At 40.4% G+C, this 24,740-nt stretch overlaps 4 protein-coding genes across 7 annotated transcripts; 2 read left to right on the top strand and 2 right to left on the bottom strand.

Moving 5' to 3' along the window:
• Positions 1-294: 294 nt before the first annotated feature.
• mettl13 (methyltransferase 13, eEF1A lysine and N-terminal methyltransferase) lies at positions 295-5,221 on the bottom strand. Its single transcript, XM_079245206.1, has 9 exons — positions 5,024-5,221; positions 4,461-4,733; positions 3,914-4,385; positions 3,626-3,825; positions 3,326-3,515; positions 1,328-1,492; positions 951-1,163; positions 728-859; positions 295-606 (listed from the first exon to the last, which is right to left on the bottom strand). Exons 1-9 carry the CDS (start codon positions 5,174-5,176, stop codon positions 323-325), a joined length of 2,082 nt encoding a protein of 693 aa, XP_079101332.1. The 5' UTR covers positions 5,177-5,221; the 3' UTR covers positions 295-322.
• A 179-nt stretch (positions 5,222-5,400) lies between these two features.
• On the top strand, positions 5,401-7,160 carry itpa (inosine triphosphatase (nucleoside triphosphate pyrophosphatase)). The gene is made up of 8 exons (XM_079245341.1): positions 5,401-5,481; positions 5,693-5,750; positions 5,822-5,886; positions 5,969-6,042; positions 6,138-6,169; positions 6,277-6,389; positions 6,472-6,548; positions 6,758-7,160. The coding sequence occupies exons 1-8, from the start codon at positions 5,419-5,421 to the stop codon at positions 6,888-6,890; spliced, it is 615 nt and encodes a 204-aa protein (XP_079101467.1). The 5' UTR covers positions 5,401-5,418; the 3' UTR covers positions 6,891-7,160.
• A 4,816-nt stretch (positions 7,161-11,976) lies between these two features.
• Positions 11,977-12,876, bottom strand: rangrf (RAN guanine nucleotide release factor). Of its 3 annotated transcripts, none has more exons than XM_079244698.1 (2): positions 12,804-12,876; positions 11,977-12,707 (listed from the first exon to the last, which is right to left on the bottom strand). In XM_079244698.1, exon 2 carries the CDS (start codon positions 12,694-12,696, stop codon positions 12,136-12,138), a length of 561 nt encoding a protein of 186 aa, XP_079100824.1. In that variant the 5' UTR covers positions 12,697-12,707; positions 12,804-12,876; the 3' UTR covers positions 11,977-12,135. The 3 variants fall into 3 exon arrangements, with proteins under 3 accessions (XP_079100824.1, XP_079100823.1, XP_079100825.1); XM_079244697.1 differs by having other exon boundaries at positions 11,977-12,734; positions 12,819-12,874; XM_079244699.1 differs by having other exon boundaries at positions 12,819-12,873.
• Positions 12,877-14,856: 1,980 nt separating this feature from the next.
• On the top strand, positions 14,857-24,268 carry vamp4 (vesicle-associated membrane protein 4). 2 transcript variants are annotated; one of them, XM_079245342.1, is made up of 9 exons: positions 14,857-15,019; positions 15,655-15,761; positions 16,112-16,213; positions 17,532-17,578; positions 18,438-18,488; positions 19,379-19,479; positions 22,299-22,378; positions 22,504-22,555; positions 22,709-24,268. In XM_079245342.1, exons 2-9 carry the CDS (start codon positions 15,759-15,761, stop codon positions 22,735-22,737), a joined length of 465 nt encoding a protein of 154 aa, XP_079101468.1. In that variant the 5' UTR covers positions 14,857-15,019; positions 15,655-15,758; the 3' UTR covers positions 22,738-24,268. The 2 variants fall into 2 exon arrangements, with proteins under 2 accessions (XP_079101468.1, XP_079101469.1); XM_079245343.1 differs by lacking the exon at positions 15,655-15,761.
• The last annotated feature ends 472 nt before the right edge of the window (positions 24,269-24,740 follow it).

Here is a 24,740-nt window from a genome sequence, read left to right as displayed (position 1 = left end):
GCGTTGCACACTTATAAACACCGCAACTAGAGCCAGAGAATTTATCTGAGAGTGTTATCATCTACTGTAAATAAGGCTGCTGCGTTCTTAGGCTGTGAGGGAGTGTGCACAGTGCAAATGCACTAGAAACTAGTTATATAAATAAACAATAACAATGCATGTTGATTTTTTTATTAACTTGCAAATGTGTATAGACAATTCATTGCTTTGCTTTGAATGGAAAAACCTATAAGCACTCATTTTTCATCGTGTCTCACACTGTCTTGATGCATGAATAAAATGAAATTCCCCCAATTTCCCACCGAAACTTGTCACATGCATGCTACTCTACTTTCAGGTCTTTTAAAAGCTCTGCAATGTCTATGTGTGGTCTGCCTTTGTGTCCAATCCTGTCAGAGAACAATGCACTCTGCAGATTCTTTGCTGCTTCGTTCAAAAATGGAAGGATGTGGGCGGCATCCTTTTCACCACAAGAGCATAGAAGGACTTCGTTGATCTCCTCAGCTATCTTGCGAGAAAGGATGGAGGGAAACACACTGCTCAAACACTCAAGGATGCTCTTCCTCAGGGCTGGGTCACGACACACTAGGTTCAGTATGAATAGACCTGGCCGGGGGAGAGAGAGGAGGGATGAGATTATTGAAAGGAAATAAAGACAGCGCCTTCTCATTTTTATTTTTTGCCTTAATAGTGATAAAAATAAAGAAAATCAGAAATTATTTTGTACCTTTGGGGGTCAGCAAGTTACAAACTTTTCTTAGGAAGGATGATTCTACGAAGGCAGCAGGAGGACAACTCATACCTAAAGAGCTGTCTTTGTTGTCTACATCGAACATGATGACGTCAAATAAATGACCACCTATGAAGAAGGAAGCACCACAGTCAGATCTTTTTTTTAATCAAAATATTAACTTGTGTTGTGTTGCTTGTAATTATCCTGCGTCGCCAACCTTCTTGTTCCAGTGCACAGATACGTTCCAGGCCGTCCCCAAGTGTGACAGTCAAACGATCATCTGGGCAAAACCCAAACCATTGCTTTGCCACTTCAAACACAACAGGGTCTAATTCTACAACCTCAACCATCACATTGGGCACAAAATCCCGTAGAAATTGAGGTAGGCCTCCTCCACCAAGGCCCACCAGGAGCACTGACACTGGGATGTCTAGCATGGAAGAAGGCGAGAAGTAAATAAATAAAAGTGAAAAAATTGTGACATCTCATGCAGTGTGCTGGAGAGCTCTGACTGCACCACAGGTACTATTTCTTCTCATCCTTCTCTACAATGCTAATAAGTCTGTACACATCCACTCATATGCAAACACACACCTTTGTTCTGTGGCATCCCCACCCCAAGCATGGTGAGACCAGCCACCATGACCTCATGGTGAGCACAGCAGAGGAAGCCAGAGTCCACTGACAGAGAGGATGAGGAGGAAGATGGAGCTGCTGTTGCCTTTGGCTTCTTTTTGTTCTTTTTCTTGTGACTTGAAGCTGCACAGATGTAAAGACATATTTATTTGGCTCGATTAAATTGTAACAAACTACAGTATGCAAGAATACGCTTTAAATGACGCTTCTGTTGTTCTTTATTTGTGGTTGGAGGCAAGAGACCAGTGACTACCACTCCTGTGTAGCTGTCGGTTTATTGCAGTGTCATCGACATGCCCACATTTCCATTATGCTTGCACACACTGACCGTCATTTTCTGTAACCTTGGGAACATTTTTCTAAAAACAAAGATTTAAATCAGTAATTTATTCAAAGTTTGAACCATGATTTACATTATTTATTACAACATTAACTATTTTCTTTCTTTAATTTTTAATTAATTTAAACAACACACTCAAAAACATGGAACACAGGATGCATACGTGTGTTTGTGTTTTGGTGTGTGTGTGTTACTTTAGTTAAAGACAATAATTGTTGCAGTTTTAAAAAAGGAATCTGAGTCTATCTTTTCCAAATACAAAATTTTAGCTGTTAATATTCTGCGGTTGCAGTCGTCTGAATCAGGAGACCGATCTAGACTGAGGGCAGATCAGTCATCTACACACCAATACAAACACACACACACACACAAACACACACACACACACACTCCTTCTACAAAGGCAAGCTTAGAAAGGAAATGCTGAATAAAGTGTGGTGTTGTCCTACATAAATAACCACAGCCTTCCTGGAAAAACAAACAAACATCACATTTATGGTCACAGATGTGTCTCCAGAAATTCCAACATGAACTTCTGCATCTTCTGCCAGATGTTCATCCACAATGTTCATCCAGTTATGTTTTTAGATTCTCATTATCACAAAGAGGCAGAAGCTAAAAACTAAAAGCTAAGCTTATGTTTTTGCAAAGAGTGTGTGTGTGTGTGTGTGTGTGTGTGTGTGTGTGTGTGTGTGTGTGTGTGTGTGCGCTGTGTAGATGTGACTATGATGATGTGTGTGTGAAAGTGAGCGATCAGGTGTATTACTGATCTCTGATGTTTTATACTTGCGCGTGTGTAAAGGTGTCATACATATTCCAAAGTTGTTTTCATCACGTGAAGCACTTTGAGTTAAATTTGTACATTCACAGTATCACACACTGTATTCAGTACGACGGGGGAGGGGGAAGGGGGGGGGGGACTCTGGTGCCCCTGCAAGTATTGGGAGATTCCCTGCTACAACACACCCTGATCAAATCAATTGGTAATTGGCAGACTTGTGCAGAGTTTGATGTCAAGCTCTGAACTGCTCTGCTAATGAAGTCTGATGTGTGTCAGGTGCGTTGCAGCAGGGAAACTCCTAACACTTGCAGAACTGCAGCCCTCAAAAACCAGAGGTACTCACCTCTGGTTTAGTAAGATTTAGATAAGATTATTGTCCTTGGAATCAGTTACATAACCTTATCACAAGATGAAATGAAGAATGCTTTAGATGACTTGGAGGTGGGAAAATCTGAAGAGTGTGACACAATCTGGAAAAAATAAACTTTAAAAATGTTTTTGCTACTTTAGAAGAAGTTATTTACATCGACATGTGGTCAAAAATCTACAGTGGCCCAAAGTGAAGAAACAAAACCGTTGCTATGATGTTGGTGTTTTCCATCAGCCATTGAGGCTTTTCCTTTGAGCTGGGGAAGCGGGGGTGTAGCAACTCTGCAAATAAATCTCACTAAATGCTACATACTGCTTCTTGAAAAAAAAAAACTATAATGAGCAATGCTAATCTACTTTAAGTCTTGATTTATATAATTAGGCAATCATTACTTATTTATGAGGATAAAATGCACTTATACTGCAGCAATTATTCTGAGAATTAGAGCAAGAAATAACACATTACCAGTATTTGATGAGACAAGTCGGCTCTCTGATTGGACAAGTGCAGTATTAGACAAGAACACCAGTCTCCGGTACAGTTCGCCATCTTCTCCTCTCACATTCTCCACACAATATTCCCCACTGAGCTGACTCACACCCCTGCTGACCTCCTCTCGCCAACCAAGATCCCCTCCCACTGACAGGAATGGCACCTGAGTTGGGACGGAAAATTTATTTGTTGAATATTCAATTATTTTTCTACCCTATCATGTTTTATAGTATTTTTTAAGCATCTTAAGAATAAATATTGATGTGCATTTACCTGCTGATTGGTCGGCATACCCGGGGGAGCCAAATCCATCACCACTGGGGAAAGTTCTGACTGTACTGCTTGCATATCAGTGTATTCCTGATTCCTGTGCATAGCAACAATAACCAGGCGGCGGAAGTTAGCACTGGCTGCCAGCTGCCTTCTGCCCTCACTGGAACTGTAGAGCCAAGCTGTCTCACACCCTCGAGGCACTAAAGAAATTACCAGAGAGAGTTGGTTCACAAAAGTCATCACAGAAGAATACAATTACTCCAGTGTGACTCACAAACAAGAGCTCACCAATAAATATAGCAAACTGGTTAGATCTTGGCACTTTTGTTCCTGGTGGACAATCTTGTACTGTCAGAGTATATCGAGGAAGATTGGTCTTGGCATGGCAGAGTGTTAGTGAGAGGTTCGAGCCAGGGTCGGTGCTTGTGCGGAGCTTCTTCCTTAACACAGAATATGCCTGATGCTCCCTCACAGCTGACAACAGTTCGCAAATTTGTGAGTAACGGACAGGTGCTCCGTCATCTCCAACACACATCTCAAGAATGGGCGTGGGCATTGGCTGACGGAACTTGGTGCATACAAGCACAAAGACGGGTAGAGCGAAGGAATCTTCTTGTTCCGTTCCCCTCTCTCCCTGTAGGCAATGAAGTCTCACTGCCCACCCAAGCTGAACAAAGTGCTCTACAGCCAACTTGATAACACCCTCCTGAGCCAGAGTAACACAGATATACCGCCCTCCAACACTGAGCACACGACCCAACTGCAATCACAAGAAAACTTTTGTGAGGAAAACACAGTAGTGAATTATTGTCTGTCAAATCAGCAGCTCTCTGACCTCAGTGAGCATATTCCTGGCTAAGGCTCCTTCCTCTTCAGATGCCATGGCATCCAGAGTACCCTTGTCCAGGGCGGCCTGGTAGCTGGCATCATCATATGGAGTTTGAGTTGCATCCACTTGATAGAAGATCAAGCCTGGCCTGCGCTCTGCATTTCGTTGGTTCATGTGGTTTACCACTGTCTCACTTATATCTATATTAGTCAGATGTTTGTAGCCAACATCATACAGCTGTTCACTCAGCTCAGAGTTACCACATCCAACCACCAGCACCTGGAGGCAGAAGTACAACACACATAATCTTAATTTATCTGTACCCAATAGACAAGTACACAATAGACAATAAAATGAACTTCAGTACTCTAATCCCCAAACTATTATTGTATATAGTGTAACTATGTGTATTAGTTATGTGTATAAACACACACATTGCCAGGACGTAAAAGTTACACATTTTTTAACGTTGTGTTTAAAAGTATCTTGATGACACTTCCATATGAGCTTGGAAACTAATCGGATCTGATATTTAGTGCATGGCTAGACCCTTGCATATCCCACATTACCTTATCTTGCACTTTGATGTATTTGTGTAGCACACCGCACAGTTTATTGTAGTCTCCATACCACTCAAAAGCTCTCTCTCCACGCTTTTTAAAAAATTTCTCCCAGTACTCTGCGGAGCTGAACTCCTCGGCGGTGCGAGGTAAAAGACTCATTTCGGAGGTTGCTTTAGGACTTACTTTCCAGCACTGTTTTTTTCCCTCCACATGGCACTTTGTACTCACGTTTCCATCCGGACAAATTTTCTTCCAGCACAACGCAGTGATTGGTGAATATGTGGTAGGCGGGGCTACATGCTGCTCGATGATTCGCTGAGGCTCTCAGAAACTATTTTATTGGCCAGTGATGAGCCGGAAGTGCTCGGTCCGGTTTTTTAGTCCTCCGGGTGTCATTCATCATGGCTGTACCAGGTTATAGAAATGTGGTCTTCGTGACTGGGAACGCAAAAAAACTGGAAGAAGTAAGAGTTACAGTCTCGTGTTTGAGACTATTTTGTGCTTACATAGTTGACCTGTTTAAAGCGTTTCATGCTGGAAGATTTTTATAGCAGCCCCACGCTGTAACTGCTATAAATAGACTGTGCTGAGTTGTTTTTACCTCTTGTGATATTTCCCTTTAAGCAAACTAAATAGATTCATGCAGTGTTTTTTCTTTGTGGTTGTACCTTAAAGGTCATCCAGATCCTCGGAGACAAGTTTCCTTTCAAGCTAGTTTCAAGAAAGATTGACTGTAAGTAATGAAAAGGCACGTTTAAAATGAGTATTTCAGTGTAATCTTAGCTCTTGTATCTCTTTATGTAGTGCCTGAATATCAGGGAGAACCTGATGAAATTTCAATTCACAAGTGTAAGGAGGCTGCGAGGCAGGTAAGTTATACTGTCATAACCGTGATCTACACTTTCAGAGTCAGTAACTCACTGAAATAAAACTGTTGTTTCTGTCATCCAGGTTGATGGTCCAGTTATAGTAGAAGACACCTGCCTTTGTTTCAGGGCCTTGGGGGGACTGCCTGGCCCATACATGTTGGTACAATATCAATTCCTAATGGAGCTTATACATCTCCGATAACAAAGATGCAGTAACTAATTGTGAAATTTTCTTTGTTAAATTTTTGCAGCAAATGGTTTCTGGATAAACTCAAGCCAGAAGGTAAGTAAAAATAAACAATTTGCATGATGTGACATTTAAAGAAGGTTGTGTTGAGCTGTATAAAAAGCCATGATTGAAGCTGTGTAACCATCCGAATTTCTGTTAAGGTTTGTACAAACTGTTAGCTGGGTTTGAAGATAAATCCGCGTGGGCCCTCTGCACCTTTGCATTCTGTGCTGGCAAAGATGAACCGGTGCAGCTCTTCAGAGGGAAAACAGAGGTCAGAATCAGTCTTTGTAAACATTCCTCCAGTGTGTACATGTTGTGTGTTTTCCTCTTACTACTTTACTGTTTCATTTCAGGGTCAAATTGTGGAACCAAGGGGCCCTCGAGACTTTGGATGGGATCCTTGTTTCCAGCCAAATGGATACGACAAAACGTAAGCAAGCTGCTAAAAAAAAATCGCATTTAGTGCCACAAGGTGGAGCCAGAGGACAACACATAGCTAGAGTGCAAATAGAATATAGTAATTCCCCTGATCGCATCTGTTTTAGCTCAAGCTGTAGACTTCACAAATGGTATTGCAGTCGTACATGTTTGAATGACAGCATCTATACTTAGTATTGATTTTTATTCTCTTATGTGTAGCTATGCTGAACTGCCCAAAGAAGTGAAGAACTCCATCTCTCATCGCTACCGGGCGCTTGCTGCCATGTCTGAGCACTTCTCACAAACCAACAACACCTCACCAGAGAGCAAGAAGAAGAAACAAGGAGATTAAGACTTTATTTAGACCCCATCTGGATTGATGTATATTAATATGTTGTCTAATTCTATAAAAGCAGACTTTTTGTTACAACACATTCAGCAATTGTAAAGTCTACAGTGGGACAGCTGCATTATTATATCTGTTTCCCCCTTTCTTTGTTTTGGTTAACTTTTCAGTAAAGCTCATTTGTCCTTTTTAAACAAGTTTCTTTTTGTTCTACTTATTGAGCATTTCTTTTACACATTTGTAATTTTCTTTAGGAATGTTTGAGATATTTAGAACTTAGGCAGATAATGTGAAAAGACAGTGGAAACTGTTTCAGGTCTTGTATCGTTGTTCCACAGTGGAAACCCCAAGACAGCCTTCTGGCTTTCGGCTTCCAAGAGCTGACAAACATAGACTTGGAGAATAATTTATAAAAAGAGAAGCTCCAGGGTCCTGATGAGAGCAGCAGACTGCTGTGTGGCTAAAATGGGCCCTTGTGTTTGGCAGACGAAGCACAAGGTTGCTCAGGCTGGAATCGAGAGATGGATGGGAGGAGGATTGTGGGGTTTTCAGGACACACATCACGGTGATAACAGGGGAGTTGATGTGGGATTCTCAAGTCTCTGAGCAGGAACCATGCATACACTTGTGACTGATTCCTCCCAGATGCATAGAGGATATGACACATGTGCATCGCATCCATGCTGCAGGAACAGTAGAAAGAGTTTAATGCTTGTCTTACTCAAATTACATATTGTTTTTTCTAATTTAATCTGAATATCGTTAATTTCCTTCAGTGGTGCATCTCCCTATGTTTAACGTCAGGTTTTATCAGTCACGTAAATAAAAACAGTTCCAGCTTGTTTTTATTACTCATAAACCTGAGTTTTTCTTTTAAGATATATGTGGGGTCCTCCGTGGATGATCCTCTCTCTCTGAACACGCGGTACTTTACCATTTTTAAAATGTAGACTTTCAGCTAAGATGGTTTGTAAGTTATTAAAAATGAACACTTCTGGTTAATTTGGCTGTTTTATCTAATTTACAGCAGGTCTTTGGAAGGAGTTTGCTTTTTCTAGTTGATAAAAGATATTTTATCAGCACTGGTGACTGGTAACACCCCCATATCATCCTTAATGCTGATCTTTCTTACACAGACTTTCTAGTTGTTTTTCTTTTAATAAAACAATGTAAATATCCATATGATGTCAAAAAGAAGCTGCAGTACTGCACAACTCCAGACTGCCAAAATAACAAAGCGTTGCTAAAAGGGAAGCAAAAGTTTGAAAGAAGACAGATGGGAAATAATCGCAGTGTAGATAGGAGTTGCGCCTCCTCCCTTCACCACTCCTTTGACAAGAGTTAAATGGATCCTGTGGAGCAGTGGTTGTCCTGCTTTTGTTTGTAATAATATGTAACTTTATGTAAGCTTGAGGTGAAAATGTTTATGTGGCATTGCTATGAAATGCCAATACCAGCTACTGCTGTAGTATGTTGCATGTAATGACAATTGAAGCCAAACGGCTTCTTATCTCTTATTTCAGAGACTTTTCAGTTTAATGGTATTAGGCTGAAATTGTAAAGTTGATTTCACCTAATCTACATAATGAGTAGAAATAAGTTTATTCTTACCATACCCTTCCATACCATGTATGGCTGCCTGTCCTTGAGCCGGGTTCTGCCGGAGGTTTCCTTCCTGTTAAAAGGGAGTTTTTTCCTTCCCATCCTGAGCAAGTGTGCTTGCTCAGGATGGGAGATTGAGTTGGACTCAACTCAATCTGTTGGTTTACTTATATAGGCTATTGTGAATTGGCCTTCATTATGTTTTCCCCTCTGTCTGTAAAGCGTCTTGAGATGGCATTGCCGTGATTTGACGCTATATAAATAAAGTTGAATTGAATTGAATATATCATACCATACCATATTAGCTACAGGTACAGTTATAGTCAGACACAGATTCCCATAAAATCTAACATCTGTTGTACTTTTTAAAAATACACACGACATCTGCCACCAGTACAAGAAAATTAAACATTTGAAGTCCTTTCTCCAGTGGTGGAAGAAGTATTTTAATTTGTGTTGAGGGAAAAGTCATAAATAAGGAGAAGTAAAAATCAACATCTGTCTGTGTAATATAAAATAAATTCACTTCAGAGACCAAGAATTTAAGACTTGAACTCAAGTTAAGTTTTGGGGTTTTTTTGTTTTTGTTTTTATAAAAGTTGCTTGTACAAACACTACTATACAGATCAACAAACTTTTCATTTTTGTGTTTTATGCACAGCAAACATCAGATGTACTGGGACAAAATGTTATTCTTTTATATCATCTCAGTGTTGTGTTTTTTTTTCTGACGGGTCATTAATAATGACAACTACTTCTGAAGCTGATTATTGTGATTATGTAGTAGGAAACTTATCCTTTTAAGACATGGACACAGCCCAGCCTAATAATGTTAGGAAAACTGTCTCCAGACATTGATTGCAAGTGAAATGCCAGACATGCCTGACATTTTCAGCTGTATGACAAACAACACCAGTAACAGCATGTTTATCCGAGGTAAATACACAAGGAGGATTTGCTGCTGTGTTGCTATGGTTGTGATGTTGAGGAAGAATTGTGATACTCTGGAGTCTTTGAGCAGGAAAGATGTCTGACTTTATGAGATCTCAATCCATCATGATTGCGCCATCGGAAGAAGGGATTTTGATGTGTCTTTGGGGAGAAGAGCTGTACTTTGTTATGATTATTATGCAAGGCTGAGCTGACTTGCCCCTGCTGTGATGAGTTCTGTTAAATGGCAGACTCCAGGTGAAAACATTTTTCATTAAACGGGAGCACACGCACCAGAAACCAGCTCAGATTTCAAATGGAAAAAGGTTGGTTTTTATATTCAAAGGGTCAATTATTAGAAGCCATTTTCAATTCCATGAATTTAGTGTTTCAGCAACTCTTGAATGAAGTCCCTCCAAGGTTTTTAAAGGCTTAGATGGATGAATTGTACCACCATACGGTCACTGCTGTGAATGATGGAAACAGTTAATACATTTTCCTGCCGAGACTCATCTCCTGACTTTTCTGTTTGTGACTAAACCCAAGAAGCACTGAAAACACTCAGATCTTACTTAACAGTAGCTACATTTAAACTCATCCAGAAGGATTAAGGATTTGGGATCACATTTCATCTTAAACCACCTGACTCCTACGCTGACCTTTGCTATTATTTGTGTGTTTTTATTGCTAGCATACTGTTAGAAATATGGTCATTTGAGCTGTGGAGCACAAGCTGCCTGTCACTAAATGGATTTTAAATAGTCTGTAAGAGGAAGGATGTGATTTATAGAGACTTTTTCTTAAGGGTCTACAGTTTCCTTGTATAAGCATATAAACATGTTCAAAGACACGGGTAGTGTTTTAGAGTAGATGGAAACCAAACCCCAAATTAATTTATTATATTTGGGTTCAGTGTTAAATCTAATAATTCTCTCACACACACACAACATAAATGACTGCTTTTCTCACATTATGTGTAGAGTTGGTGAGTGTTTTAAATAAATGTAATTAAGGAGTTTATTGTAATGCAATTCCTAAGTCCATACAAACTGTAAGCTAGTAATTACAAATGGTGGGAATACAGTATAGAAAAGGGAAAAGTACATTCAGTTTTTTTTTGTGTAGAAGCAGTATATTCTTTTACTGTTTTTTGGTAAGGTCATGAGGTCAATGAAAAATACTAGATGTATGTAAGGAGTTAGGAAAATACAACCATGCTGCAAATCAAGTGCGTGCAACAACTTTCCTTCATTCTAAATACATTAGTATAAGATTCAGCACTATTACATCATTTTAAAGTCAGTCGTTTAAAGAGGAAAAGAGCAAAGCCACACATTTTAGATATTATTGTCACCTTCTGGTTACAGTTATGCCTCTTTCATCCTGTTTGTCCACGTGATCGCAGTGAGCTTCACTGCTTGGACAAAAGTGATTTAAATGCTGCAGCTGTAAGAAATTGTGGGACAGAAACATCTTGTTTAATTTCATAAAGGACGATCCAGGTTTATATGTATATATTAATGGAAGCAAAGAAACTTTTTTCCTTAACATTTATGCAAGTCAACCTGCACTTATCACAGTGGCTATTAAGATACTTTTAGGTCATTTCATTCTGCTACGAACCTCAGTCAGCAGTGAATCAACAACTAAGGCAAACTAACAACTATTTAATCAAACCCAGGGATTATAGTTCAAACTAGGAAATACTCCACTGGCTGCTATATAAAAACCACAGACAGAAGGCTGGGAAGACAGATCATATCCTCATTGTCTTCAAGCCTAAACCTTTAATTTTTTTTTTATAAATCTTATTATTAGGTTTGACTTGGATAACTTGTATCCATCCTGACGACCTTCCTATACTTTACTCTTTTTTTTCCTGAGTTATTGTTGTTTCCTTTCAGCTTGCTCCTCAGGAGGGTCACCACAGCGATCTTCCTGATGCAACCTCTGCATTTATCTGGGCTGGGGACCAGTCCTCAGAGAACAACTGTGTCCCCCTCGAGGCTGCAGCGGCGTAGGGGAGCAAGACTCAAACCGCAGACCATCAGGTCACAAAACAGCCACTCTAAATTAAGTGTCTTAAATTGTATTGAGATGACAGATGTAAATGAAGCTGAAATAAATTGAAAGTTTTAGATAATCTGTAGCAAGTTACATCAAGTTAGGACTGAGTTTCAATGTCAACTTTTATAAATGATGTGCAAGAAAAAAAGAAAAAAACCCCAAAACTTTCATCTGGTAAAAAAAGGGGGGGAAATATAAATAGTCTTTACAAAGAACATAGAAAATACTAAGAAATATGAAGATTTATTTATAGAGACCTGGCCTGGCAGTGAATTAGAGAGTTTGTAACATGATAAAGAACACGGTAAGCCTATGCACATTAAAATATTTTGCAAATAAGAGACAGTACATATTTAATTTTATATTTAATTATATTAAACGGGGATATTCCTGAGGGTCTTAAAATGAAACATGAACATATCCATCTGGTATGTGAAATACTAGTTTATTTGTTTAAAAAAAAAAAAAAAAAAAAAAAAAAAAAAAAAGGGAACAAGTATACATATTAAGACCAACAACAGAAGCTCCACAGCAACCTTGTAGGGTCTTGACTCAGATCATACCAGCAAGTCGATTCCTTTCAGCAGAATTCAGGTCTTATATTGTGTATTACAGAGCAATATAAACCATTCAGGCCAGGTCTCACTCTGTTCTACCCAAACAGTCCAGGATTGTGCAGAGTCAGGGTCTGCAACAGGCGCTGGAAGTCCTGCACCGTCCAAGGCTCTCGGTGCGTCTCCGCCGCAGAGGAGCTGCTGCTGTCGGGGCTGATCTTCTGCGGGTCATTAAACGTGATCAGGATATCGGTGGAGAACTGCGGCAGGCGAAACAGACCAAGGTGAATGGTCACAGTATTCCTTGCTTCTTCGTTGAACTTAGAAACACGTTGTGTCCCTGTCAACATCCAAGCACAGCTGCAGTCTGACAGGGACAGCTCGGGTTTAGGTAGGGCCACAACCTGGGTCACTTCAAAAGCACCTGGTTCCAGGGCTTTGTTGCTGCCTGCGATGTCCTCAAAGTGGTACCTGGCTGCATCCTGGTCGGACACCTGAGCCTGATACTCCACCAGCTCCACGATCAGGCTCTGGTCGGTGTGGGCGTGGGCAAACACCTCCTGGTTGTCCGGGATCTCCCTCAGCTCGCTGATGTCCGTGGAGCTGTGTGGGATGTCAGCGGACAGAGCTCCTCCAAAAAGAGGCTGGTTCCTCTGCATCTCTGTGGAGCCTGACAGCACAGACTGTTGGTGACTGTCTGCACGTAAACATCACATGGCAAAAAGTCTGGTCAAGAATATGAAAGAATAAATATAAAAACACAGACCTTGAAGGGACTCACCGATTCAGAGTTTGCTGCTTATCAACACTAAAAAGACTTCCGTTAACGCTAAACTTCTCCAGCTTCGCATGGAGAAATACAGGCCGCTACATCTGCAACAGGCGCTCTGCCGCCCCCTACCGGCGAGGAAGACATGACACAAAATTTACAAGATTACATGTACATCATGTTTTCAAAACTAGTGATGATAGACTGAAACAACAACAAGAACAAGAATAAGAACAAGAACAAGAATAAGAATAAGAACAAGAATAAGAATAAGAAGAATTCCTGCCAGCAGCCTCTGGAACAAGACCTCCTCAAATTAAATATTATCTACTACAATATTGAATTTCTCTTTGGGGATTAATAAAGTACTTTTTTTTATTTCATTTTCATAAGGTCTATTCTCATTTACATATTTCTAACAATAAATACAATTCAATTCAAGTCAACTTTATTTATATAGCGTCAAATCACGGCAATGCCATTTCAAGACGCTTTACAGACATAAAAAAAAAAAACAATAAAAAAACAAAAACATAATCAAAGCCAATTCATAATAGCCAATATAAACCAACAGATTGAGTCGGAAGCTCCAACTCAATCTCCCATCCTCAGCAAGCATACTGGCGACAGTGGGAAGGAGAAAAACTCCCTTTTAACAGGAAGGAAACCTCCGGCAGAACCCGGCTCAAGGACAGGCAGCCATCTGCCTCTGCTGTGTGGGGGGAAGAGGACAGAAAGACAACAGACAACAGGAACTGCTACTCCAGGGAGACCTGCTGAGACAGGAGACATACATGTTAAAGATGCAACACTGTTATTGTGGGGAGGGGGGGCTTGGTGTATCAGAAAATGTCCCTCAGCAGTCTAAACCTATAGCATCAGTAGATACAATGAATCAAACTTTACTTACAAAGTATTAATTCATTTTGTACAATCCAGTTTTGTGATAATGGCATAAAAACTGATTTAAGGCTAAAGATTATATAAAATAAAGAGGATAAGAAGTAGAAGAATGTTTACTGCATTATGGGAGGCCCCAAAAAGCTTTGTCCTACAGCAACACTTCAAATGTTGTTTATTCTTAAATATTCATGCCTGGCACAAATTACATATCGAACCTGATAAAACTGTTCTCAGGTTTGCAAATCAGATTCTTCTGATTCTTCTTGTTTCTAAATCCAAACCTAAAACCAGAAGTGTGAGTTTTTAATTCACTTCTTAAAACACATTTCCACTCTTTGTCTTCTTGCACTGCATGGAATTTATGGTCTATGTCTTTTAATGTATTATTTTGCCTTTTAATTTCTTCCTGCTATTCTAATTCATTTATTATATCCTAATCTGTTAATTAATTTAGGTGCATTTCAATCTTTTTGTGTGATTATAATCTATTTCAATCTTTTAATTGCTTTTTAATTAATTTTATTTTTAGATTTCTTTGGTATTTTTAAGAGATATTTTGTTTTGTTTCTCAAGCCTTATTATGCATTTTGTACTTCAAAATTCCTGGCTGTGTATGGAAATTCCTCACGTCTTTACATGTTCAATAATTACGTTGTAGCACATTGGCAACGATGTGTTTTTGTAATGTGTTTCATGAATAAAGTTAACAGTGAGATCTGAGTAAAATCTATGCGTAAAGTAAGACTACATTAAGAAAGACAGCAGTGATAAGCAGTTAAATTTGTACTATTATGTTTACTGAATATCAGAATATCATTATCTACTTATAAGTATAGAATGCGATCTAATTAATTAAATCGATTTATATTATATATTAAAGATCACCGAAGACATGATCAATCAAGTGCTTTCATGTAACAATTACAGACACACCTCGGTTTTCAAACAGTGCAGCTGTAGACGTATCTAATGTGTTTTCTGTGTAATTAAACCATTTAGATAACAAAAAGGACCATAAAAATGACACCTAATGATGTTGTTTTTCTCACGCTGTTGAACATCTGCAGCAGTCTCCCTTCATCCAGCTGTTTGTGTTGACTTCCTGGTCAGCTGATTCAGACGGAGCCAGATGAGAAGACTGTTAGCATCCACGATGATTATGGTGCATCATCGTCCAGCACAGCCATTAAAATTGACCAGACTTACTTGGAAAGCCAATATGAACTGCTAAAAATCTGTATCTATACTCTAAAAACCCCGTTTGAAGAAGTTCTGCAACGGCGAGCTTCCGATCTTGTGGCAAAAAGCAGGTAGCTAGTCACGTTAGCATCCTTAGCTTAGCATAGTTTAACCTAGCTGGGAAGCAAAGTGGCCTGTTCGGCTTTATTAGATACATCATATTGTGTGAACAACGATATTGTGTAAATATTATGTAGCTGATATATTAATTTTTGCGTTACTGTTCTTGTTTATTATCGTGATTGATTTAATTAGATAAGCATCGACGTTCAGGTGTGTTTGCTTAGCATTAGCACACTGCTGGTTAAGTAATCAGTTTTTCTACCTAGCTGCGCGGATTGGATGTTGGTTTGAGGATGAAACTATCTCTGCTCAACTCAATGAATACAGAATCTGGTTTTCTTGCCAATATCTATGTCACTTTCTTTTCTTCCTGTTAACTTAAAGTTTCAATCCATAATTTTTTATCATTAATAATCCCCTCTCTTGGTTTCAATTTAGCAAATTCCACAGACTACACATTATAAATGATTATTGTTCTGTGTAATAAATCACTTATCACTTAAGTACAACTAATATAAAGACTTTTGTGGATTGTATCCTTTAAGTTCTTCTGTTTAAATAGACTAGATTTATAGTCACTCTTGTGTCCCTAACAGATTAGACTTGCCTCTGTTTCTCTTTCTGTGTTTCCTCGCTGCTTCAGATCTGTCCCGTCTCTCCTATCTTGGCTTCTGAAAGGCCATTTTCCCCATCGCAGTGCCGGAAAAGGAGCTGAGAAAGCCACAGTGTCAGACTTAACTGGATTCAATGGTACAACCTGTATTGTTGGTGTGAGGGATGTATGTCTAAGTAAAAGGTCTAAAAGTTACAGTACAGCTGAGATAACTTAGTTTTTTCCCCTTAGTTCAGCATCATAGAGGCATTTTATTGAAACATCTGTTTAATTTTCTCATTCTTGGAAACAGGTTTGTCAGTTTCTTTAAAAAAAATTATATATAAAGTAATATAACGTTGCAGAGACACAGTCAAACAGACCTGATGACCCACCTCTGTCTCTGTGGAGTCTTTAGAGCAACAGAACCATTGTGGCTTGATGCAGACATCTGACAGGTCTACCATAACATTGCAGAGCCTCACTGAACTTTTCTTTTGTCCTTCAGAGGGAGCCAGATCGGGAGGAGCAGTCTGAAGACAACATGCCTCCCAAATTTAAACGACACCTCAACGATGACGAGGTCACTGGATCCATTCGCAGTGAGAGGGTAAGATGCTGGTAGAGCGGGAGGGGAAGTGTTTGGGTTTAAGTTTTTAACCACAATAACAGGAAGCAAACCTGCATGATCATAGAAAGGTGACCAAAATAAGCAAGCCTCTTGATTTATTATAAACCATTGTTGCAGAATTTTGGCACACTGGAACGCATCGATGCATTTATGTTGATGTTGTGTTGGTTTACAAAGCTTATTTTGTCTCAGTATCCTTAATTAATAAGAAATAAAATACTCCACAAACAAGATAAATATGTTAGAAAACAACAAAAGGTTCATATGAGGTGATTCAGTAGTAAGAGGTTCCAGAACCTCCTATGGGCAAATGTCTGGTCCTCATCAAAGTCAACATCCCACCCGCCTCCACCTCCTCTCTCCTCCCTTTCATTTTTTACTCCATTCAGCCTTGCTTCCTCAGTGTAATCCAACTTGCTGTTGTGTTGAAGCAGGATCAAAGCTAAGCTTACAGGGAGACGTGCATAACAAAACTCCCTTCCATGCTTTTGCTGTTGTCCTCCCTTCTGATAATTACTAACAGCTCTCCTCATGTCTCCCCTCCTGGTGGAAAGACAGAGAGAGGTTGCACAGAAGGAGATCATTAGTGCCTCAACTTATAAGGTACTTTATGATCATCTGGCTGCCATTCTTTCAGCTTTTTTACAGATGACACTGTATTTATAGGAATACAAAGTGTTCATGTATCGGCATAGCATTGGCAGGTAAATGTTGCGTAACAGCACGCTCTTCTCTTTTTGGTGGCTGTAATTCATATATTATAGAATAAAGCCTCTCTCTGTCCTAGTTGAATCTAGGCTCTGCCTTCCTTCCAGTGACTGACATGCTCTCCTGTCTCTTCCCGTGGGAATATTAATGGAGCTGTCTGCGCTAATTCTCTAGGTATAGCGTTTTATGCAGGGCATGTTCTGCCCTGATTAAAGCCGTCACTAGTTAGGAGCAAGGCTGCGGTCCCAGCTGTGGAAGTAGACTTATCTGCTTTAACTTAGCTGGTTAACCTGGTCTGAATTAGATACTTGGCAGAAAATCAGTTGTGGCTCTTTATTGATGTGCCTTCAGAAGACAATCAGAGAAGGCTGTTATTGATCAGTATGCTATCCGTTGGCTCCTGGAAATGTGCTGAAGTGGAGCCAGTTGTGTTGTTGAGTCATCAGCTTTAGTACCTGGACTGTACTGTACTCTGTTTGGGCTTCAGGACCGTTTAGATGCTGGTGATGGGTTTGTGCGTTGAACGAAACAAAAGCAAACTTCCAGATTACCAGCCTTCATCTCTAACCACCATTTTTTTCCCTCACAGAGGAACCTGCTGGAGGAAGACTCTGATGAAGAGGAAGACTTTTTTCTGTAAGTTTGTGTGAGGATATCCTAAATGCACATTGTAAGAAGAACCAGAATGTGTTTGGATGGTAGGAGTAATTCAATTAAATTCAACTTTATTTGTATAGCGCCACTTCACAACAATGTCATCACAGAGCACTTTACATACACAAATCAACATACACATCATTTCAAGCCCATTCATACATATCCTATAATAGAAACCAACTGATTGCATCGAGTCATGACTTCGATCCAATCCCCCATGCTGAGCATGCATGCGGCGACAGTGGGAAGGAAAAAACTCCCCTTTAACAGGAAGAAAACCTCCGGCAGAACCCAGGTCAGGGAGGGCAGCCATCTGCCTCTGCTGGTTGGGGTGGAGAGGACAGGAAAGACAGATCAACATGTACAACTGCACTTAATCAGGAAGACCTGCGGGAAGAAGGAGAAATAAGTTAGAGACGGCAATATTGGCATATATTTATACATTAATATATTAGAGAAATAGAACGAGGTACATCTCAGTGCATCAGGTAACATCCCCATTGCTACATAAGTAAAGGTTGGCTAGACTACCCATAACTATAAGAGCGATGAGCATAACCTGGACAGTTGGGTCCAGGTTAGTCGAGCTTTCAGTAGCTAATCTCGTCCTGTTATGCATCATCTTCTTGAACTCGTCAGGTTTCTGTGTAAGACTGACTGCAAGGTAATCATCTTTTACTCTGTCTTAACGTGTAATTTCCCTAAAGAATTTACTAATTCTGAAAAAAATCTAACCACAGCACTAAATGTAAACATAGTTTGTATTTTAAAGACATAAAAAAAGGCTAAATTCAGACATTAGTTTGGTGAATTTAACTCAGTTAGGATTGTTTTTCAGGAGAGGGCCGACGGGACCCCGATTTGGACCTCAGAATGACAAAATGAAGCAGTAAGTACAAATGTATTTCCTGTTGCAGTCTAAAAGTAGAGGTCATAGTAATACTTCCACACATGTTTACCAGAAGTCGCTGGTTGTTATGACGTTGTGTAAGAAAGGCTATCATGTGCAGGTTATTATGTAACAGGATGTCTCAGTCTCTCTGTTTCCATATAAATTCCCAGTAAGTGACAGTCAGAGAACAGAGGAGGTCATTGTTGAGACTGTCTGGCACCCAGAGTTGTTTCTCCATCCCCGTTCTTCGTTCCTTGCCATTTGTCATCACTGTGACCATGTGAAACTTGATGCCAGCATCACAGAGTCCAGGAATGTTGTATACACAAGGCTCAGACTTTCACGTGTTTGTCTGAACCTGAAACTCTCTGAAATCCTCGTGTGTTTACAACAGATTGGACTTTTCTACGTCTCTGAATTCCTGGATGTGTATTTTGCTCGGCCTCTCCTTTTGGATCCATGTTGCATCCACCAAATTGGAAACAGAGATGATCTTTTCCTGTTAAGCTTTCTCCTGAGTAGTTCATTTGAAATATTCTGGAGTTCAAACAAACTAATTAATTCCTTTATTTCATACATATTTAGGTTTTCTTTTCATCATTGTTACTGTAACTCTGCAGCCCTTCACAAATGATAACTCTGAATTAGGAGCCACTCAGAGGTACTCTGAGCCGTGCCATGTTTAAGTTTAGACAACATACATAAAACAAGGATTTAAATTTAATGCAACAGATACCCTACAGGTGTGTACACGTCACATTTGACAGGCTTTTGCTTGTCTGCCAGCTGGGCAAGGCAAGCTTTGCGCTGGCCAAAAAAAAAAAACCAAGACCAGTACTTCACTTACAATTCTGATTCTGGACTTCACACAAACTTTGTCCCTTCAGGGTGCAATCGCAGGTTGATGAGGTGATCGATGTGATGCAGGAGAACATCTCCAAAGTGATAGAAAGAGGCGAGCGTCTCGATGACCTGCAGGACAAGTCAGGTGAGCTGTTTTGGTAAAGCTCGCGTTTTTGTGTCTTCACATGTGCCATACACGTGTTGGCGTGTTGAATCATAAAGTCAAATGAAGTCAACTGTGCAGTCCGTGTAGCATTGCGTTTATGTGATCATTTACTTTTCCACCCGGGTTTCAAGCTCACATGCCATTAGAGTAAATGACATTATCTGGGGAATTTACTTGCATGAGTGGAAAGCTTTCTGCAACATGCATCAAATTTAAAAGAAAAACAGTTGCTGATGGGGCTGATTAATCTTAAACATCATCCTTGGATTTCCCAAGAATGAAGGCGTAGAATGGATCTCTCATGCTACAAATTACAAGTTTTGGAAAGCAGCTGTTTGCAAAAAAAAACAGAAAAAAAAAAACGCTCACTGACCATGTTGTTATCTGCACCTCGTTAGTTTGGAGTTTAACTTTCAGGCCTGTGCTTTTTGCTTACAGATTGATCTATATAATTAGTTCCCAAACTAGCAAGCAGGCCCCCCCATGGGATGCCCAGGCTTATGATAGAAGGGGTCGGAGTAAGGCGAAATAAAACTTGGAGTTTGGGCAAATTTGTAAACTGAGAAACGATGATGAATCAAGAGGTCAAGCAACCAGCTAATGGTCAAGTTATACTAAGTGCTGGAAATGAAGAGAGACCGCAGTGTGTTGTGTGCATCAAAATGTAATCTGATATTATGAAGAATGAAGTTAGAACATCACCTGGATGCTTTTAATCCTGAACACAAAGAAAAGCCCGTCGGTTAGAAATAAAACAGCCAACCATCATAAACAGCCGAGTTGTTTTACTGAAGCAGCAGCATCTCATCGAAAGCTCGACTCGCCTGAAGTAGTTTGCAGAGTTTCCTGGTTTGAAACATTTTACCTACAGCAGAAGAATGGCTAAAACCTCTAACACTGATGGGGGAGGGGTTTGACATTATTGTCCATGAAACGGGAAGAAAAAGTTTGGGAAAAACTGATCTATATGAACATCGTGTCCATATAAACTCTAAATAAAAAGACACATCTCTAAGATGGGTACACTGAGGCTGTGGAGGAATTATCATGATTTTTACTTACTTGATTAGGTTTTGTCTTTAGATACTTCATATTTGAAGCCTTAAAAGCACTTACACACACGCAGCAGTAGCTTGTGTCGCTACAGTGAGCAGAATGGATGTTTACAATGTTTATGTCAAATTCTATACGCGGGAACCAAGCTACCAGGAAAAGCTGATCCACAGTCATCTTATTTTTACAGTCATCTGATTTTATCCAGTTTGTTCCTTTAACACACCAGGACTCCCACTGTGGGTGGTTTTACCTGCTGATGACCAGCTGCTTCACACAGACGTGTTGCACTTTTACAAAAGCTCTTCTTTGTACTGTGGCTGCTATGAGTTGTTGTCTGACTCGTACTGTGTTTTATCAGCTCGATCCATCCTTGTCATTGTTTTCATCTCTAAAGAGGTTTTTTTTTCCTCCAGAGTTTTTTTTAACATTCTCTGTAAAATGGAAAGGACGGTAGATCAGCTGTTTCTGATCTGCATGACTCAAACAAGCCCTTTAAGCAGCACCAGAATTGTGAAAAACCAAACTTCTTCTTTTTTTTTTCTTTGTTTTGTTCTTCTTTTTCCTTTAGTGGGTTGCATGGCTTTATGTGGACAGAAAAAGTAATTTAAGTACATGTGGAATTTTTCTGTCCCACTAAAGTCTACACAGTCAGAACAAACAGAAAGAGGTGGGGGGGGGGGGGGGGGGGGTTATAATGTGATAAACACATTATGACATGATGTGTTTTACACTCTACCACCACTGTGCCAGTAACTGAACCAACAGGTATATATAATTACCGTTTTTTTTACTTCCACATTGCGTGACCTGAAAGTTTTCAACAAGTCTCACCCATTGTGTATTTACCTCTTTTAGTTACACAACCTTACACACACGCACGCAAGGTTTTCACCACTCTTAGTCTCCTCCTCCAGTGAGATGCTGATTTCCATGTCTGTCAGGCACTCTCATGTGTCATCCGCACACGTTGTTTAAGCGTTTCATGTTGACCAACAAGCCAAGACGACGATGCACATCTGTGTTTGAGTGCGAGACGTTTGTTAATGTGGGCTTGGTCAATCGTGTGATGGATTGCGTGTTTCCACCATCCTCGTCGTCCTTGATAGCCGTCTTTATGCGAACAGCAGGACATGCTGCGAGTGACACTTTGCGTCTGCTCTCGTCTTCTTGTGCAGGGAACCTGTTGTTAAATTCCACGAGGTTAACAAGCAGCTTCTGAGGAGCTTCGTCTGAGAGCTTCTCTTTGTTGTAGCGGCAGGTCGTAAACTGGCACACGGAGATGAGAACAGCAGATACAAAGACTCTAAAGTGGGACGGGGGGTTTGGGCAAGCAGAGCAAGGCACGCCAGGGAGCTGTTACCATCATGTTAACATTCAGAGACACCAAGTTAACAACAGTATCAGAGAAACAGACAGCAGCGTGGGCGAGCTTGCAGTGGAAGAGAGGAAATGGTTTTTTACAACACTGTGTGTTCATTTGGAAACTTGTTTAATCTGTCCTGCCAGCAGAGTTGACATTGAAAGAGCTGTTCGTAGGAACCATCAGATCAACAGAGTTGAGTCTTACATAACCGTGTCACATTATAACTACACAGTTTGAGTCACAGCATCCAACATGAAAATGAAAACAATTGTCGAGTTTATTTATTTTGGGTTTAACAGATGTCCTCCCCCCCCCCCCCCCCCCCCCCTTCAATGTATTTTCTTCCTCACGTGTCGTCCCCTTGCACGTGATGCTTCAGAGAGCCTATCAGACAACGCGTCTGCCTTCAGTAGCCGAGCCAAACAGCTGCACAGGAGGATGTGGTGGAGAGACATGAAGGTGGGGCGACTGTCTGTTTTACAAGTGTCCAAACATCCAAGTGTGAGACGCCCACACTTGGATGCACATTGTAGTTTGTCCAGTGTTGTGAGGAATGTGTATAAGTTGTGTCATTTCTTCCACAGATGAAGATGATTGTTGCACTGGTAGTCATTGCTCTCCTGCTGATTATAATCAGTGAGTATTGGACCAGCGTTTGTCAGATCCAGTGCTGTGTTTTAGATTTCTTTGAAAATATCTCAGAAATCTGACAGAAAGAAGGTGAAGGACTTCTCCCTTAATGTTTTGTATTTTCCTCTGCCTTTTTTTTCCCTTTTTTTCTTTTACCAGTTCCAATTATCCTTCGATATCACAAGTGACTGATAAAGAGACGTCCCTCTGACCTGCACAGAGTCCTCTACTCCAGCTAAGGGGCACCAGCCACCTCCCCACACGCCCTCCAGTGCCAGCCCATTACCTACAAGGATCGGACCCGTAACATGCCCCTTTGTGCAGATTCCACAAAAATCTGATGTGGGATCAGTGCCAAGGCTTTGTTTGATTCCTGCTAAAACAAAAAAATAAATATGTAAAGAGTGTGGAAAGGGGGGGGGCAAGGATGGAGTTATTTTGTTGCCGTTTGGAGGAGACTCTTGGCCCTCGAGCTCAGTGGTTCCCAACCTAGTTTATCTTAGGACCCTTTACATGCAACTGCTAAGAAGCTGTGGACTCCCGCCCGCCCGGTGTTTTTAAACCATGTGTTATTATATGTTTTCATAAGCTGCTTCTCACCATAAATGCTGCATGTTCAGGATGTTTCCTTTCTTTTGATGAAACAAAAGTCAAGACACAAACGAAAATGGTCCACAGTTATGGTTTTTAGGCTCCTAAAATCACTGGTTCCATGTGACCGAAACATCCAAATGACAAAAACGTAAGCAAATCCACCACAGCTCGTCTCTGTGTGGGATTGGCCTTAATTTAAATCCTACTGGCTCGAACCAGTCAAAGCCTCGAGGACCCCTTGTTCTCTTTCAGGGGAATCTCTCGGGGGTCCAGGGACCCTAGGTTGGGAACTACTGCTATAACAAATGTGAAGAAGTGCTCCATTCCATGATACATATCACGTGTAAGGCCTCAGTGATAGGCCCTGCATGTTACATTGTAAAGAAGAATAGCGGAAGAGCAGGGCATCCAGCCGTCTGTCTTTGGTTTACTGGTCTGAATCTGCTGCAGGAGTCTTGTTTTAAAGGGGCTCCAACGTCCAGCAGATGAACCTCTGATGTCTGCTCATAGTTCCTCCCATGTGCACTTCTTCACATGCATAGAGGATGTTAATGTTTAAAGGGAATACTTTTCAAATGAAAGCACATTTTTTTTTCTACCAGCACGAGGCGAGGAGGCATCATGGCTTCATCTGCATTTTCAAAAGATTTTATTTTTAAATCATATAAAAGTCTTTTTTTTTTTATTTTTTTAAAAAACACTTTTCAGGTATGTCTCTTCTTTAGGAACAAATAGTTTAAGTTACTCTCCATGCACTCATGGAACAACATGATCTTAGCAGAAAGCACCACAGAAAAGCCAAGTCAAACCAAAACATCCAGAAAATGAATGTTTTTCGTCACTCTTTATTCTGATCCATGGAGCCGCTTTGGCTTAGCTGTCCTGCTGTTGACTTTTCCCCTCTCACGCTGAAGACGACTCTGTTTGGTATAAATGCTGCTTCTAACTTTTTTCTCATGAACTTAAAGTTCTTATTTCTGCTCCATGTGATACTTTGTATGAATGCTGGTGTTTCCCCTGAGGGAAACACCTTTCCTCCGTACTGTTCATAGCTCTGAAGGGATGTGATGCAGGTGAAAAGCTCGGCTCTGAAACAAGCTTTGCTGTAATTGTGACTGGATTAACTCTGCATTGTAATTTGATTATTTTTGTGTAACTTATTTTAGTTGTAAATATTGATTCTGTAATGAAAACGATGTACATTACTGGCATCGCATCGGAGGAGTGATTGTTTTTTTTTGTTGTTTTTTTTTGCTCTGAAATAAAGTGATTTGAAAGGGCATTTGTCTGGCGTATTCCGGTTTGAACCAGTCGACTGTCTCGTGAGGGAGTGAATCCAAAGCATGTGCGCACGGATTAATCGATGGAAATTTAAAAAAGTGGAAAGGAATAAATGAATAGCCAGGCCACTGAATGTGGAAAAGTATCCTCTTGCTTACAGAGCAGGCAAATTCCTGGGCTTTCAGGTCCTCATTAACCAGCTATTTTTTGTGACTTCACTGGCATTGTCGAGTCCCAAGATGGCACTAAAACTGGAAGACCTGGAATCCACCAAGCATTATTGCTCTGACAGACCTCCTACTCACGTCCTCCCAAC

The sequence above is a fragment of the Telmatherina bonti genome (genome assembly GCF_933228915.1).
Source record: "Telmatherina bonti genome assembly, chromosome: 8".
Lineage (NCBI taxonomy): Eukaryota > Metazoa > Chordata > Actinopteri > Atheriniformes > Telmatherinidae > Telmatherina > Telmatherina bonti.
This window is presented reverse-complemented; position numbering and strand designations above follow the sequence as displayed.

Coding starts and splice junctions, on each gene's coding strand:
- mettl13 (XM_079245206.1), bottom strand. CDS start 5,176: ATGAGTCTTTTACCTCGCACCGCCGAGGAGTTCAGCTCCGCAGAGTAC. Junction 4,734..5,023: donor ACATCAAAGTGCAAGATAAG/GTAATGTGGGAT, acceptor TTCTGCCTCCAG/GTGCTGGTGGTTGGATGTGG. Junction 1,493..3,325: donor ACTTGTCTCATCAAATACTG/GTAATGTGTTAT, acceptor ACATCTGTGCAG/CTTCAAGTCACAAGAAAAAG.
- itpa (XM_079245341.1), top strand. CDS start 5,419: ATGGCTGTACCAGGTTATAGAAATGTGGTCTTCGTGACTGGGAACGCA. Junction 6,170..6,276: donor GGATAAACTCAAGCCAGAAG/GTAAGTAAAAAT, acceptor ATTTCTGTTAAG/GTTTGTACAAACTGTTAGCT. Junction 6,390..6,471: donor TCTTCAGAGGGAAAACAGAG/GTCAGAATCAGT, acceptor GTTTCATTTCAG/GGTCAAATTGTGGAACCAAG.
- rangrf (XM_079244698.1), bottom strand. CDS start 12,696: ATGCAGAGGAACCAGCCTCTTTTTGGAGGAGCTCTGTCCGCTGACATC.
- vamp4 (XM_079245342.1), top strand. Junction 17,579..18,437: donor GAAGAGGAAGACTTTTTTCT/GTAAGTTTGTGT, acceptor ATTGTTTTTCAG/GAGAGGGCCGACGGGACCCC. Junction 22,556..22,708: donor TCTCCTGCTGATTATAATCA/GTGAGTATTGGA, acceptor TTCTTTTACCAG/TTCCAATTATCCTTCGATAT.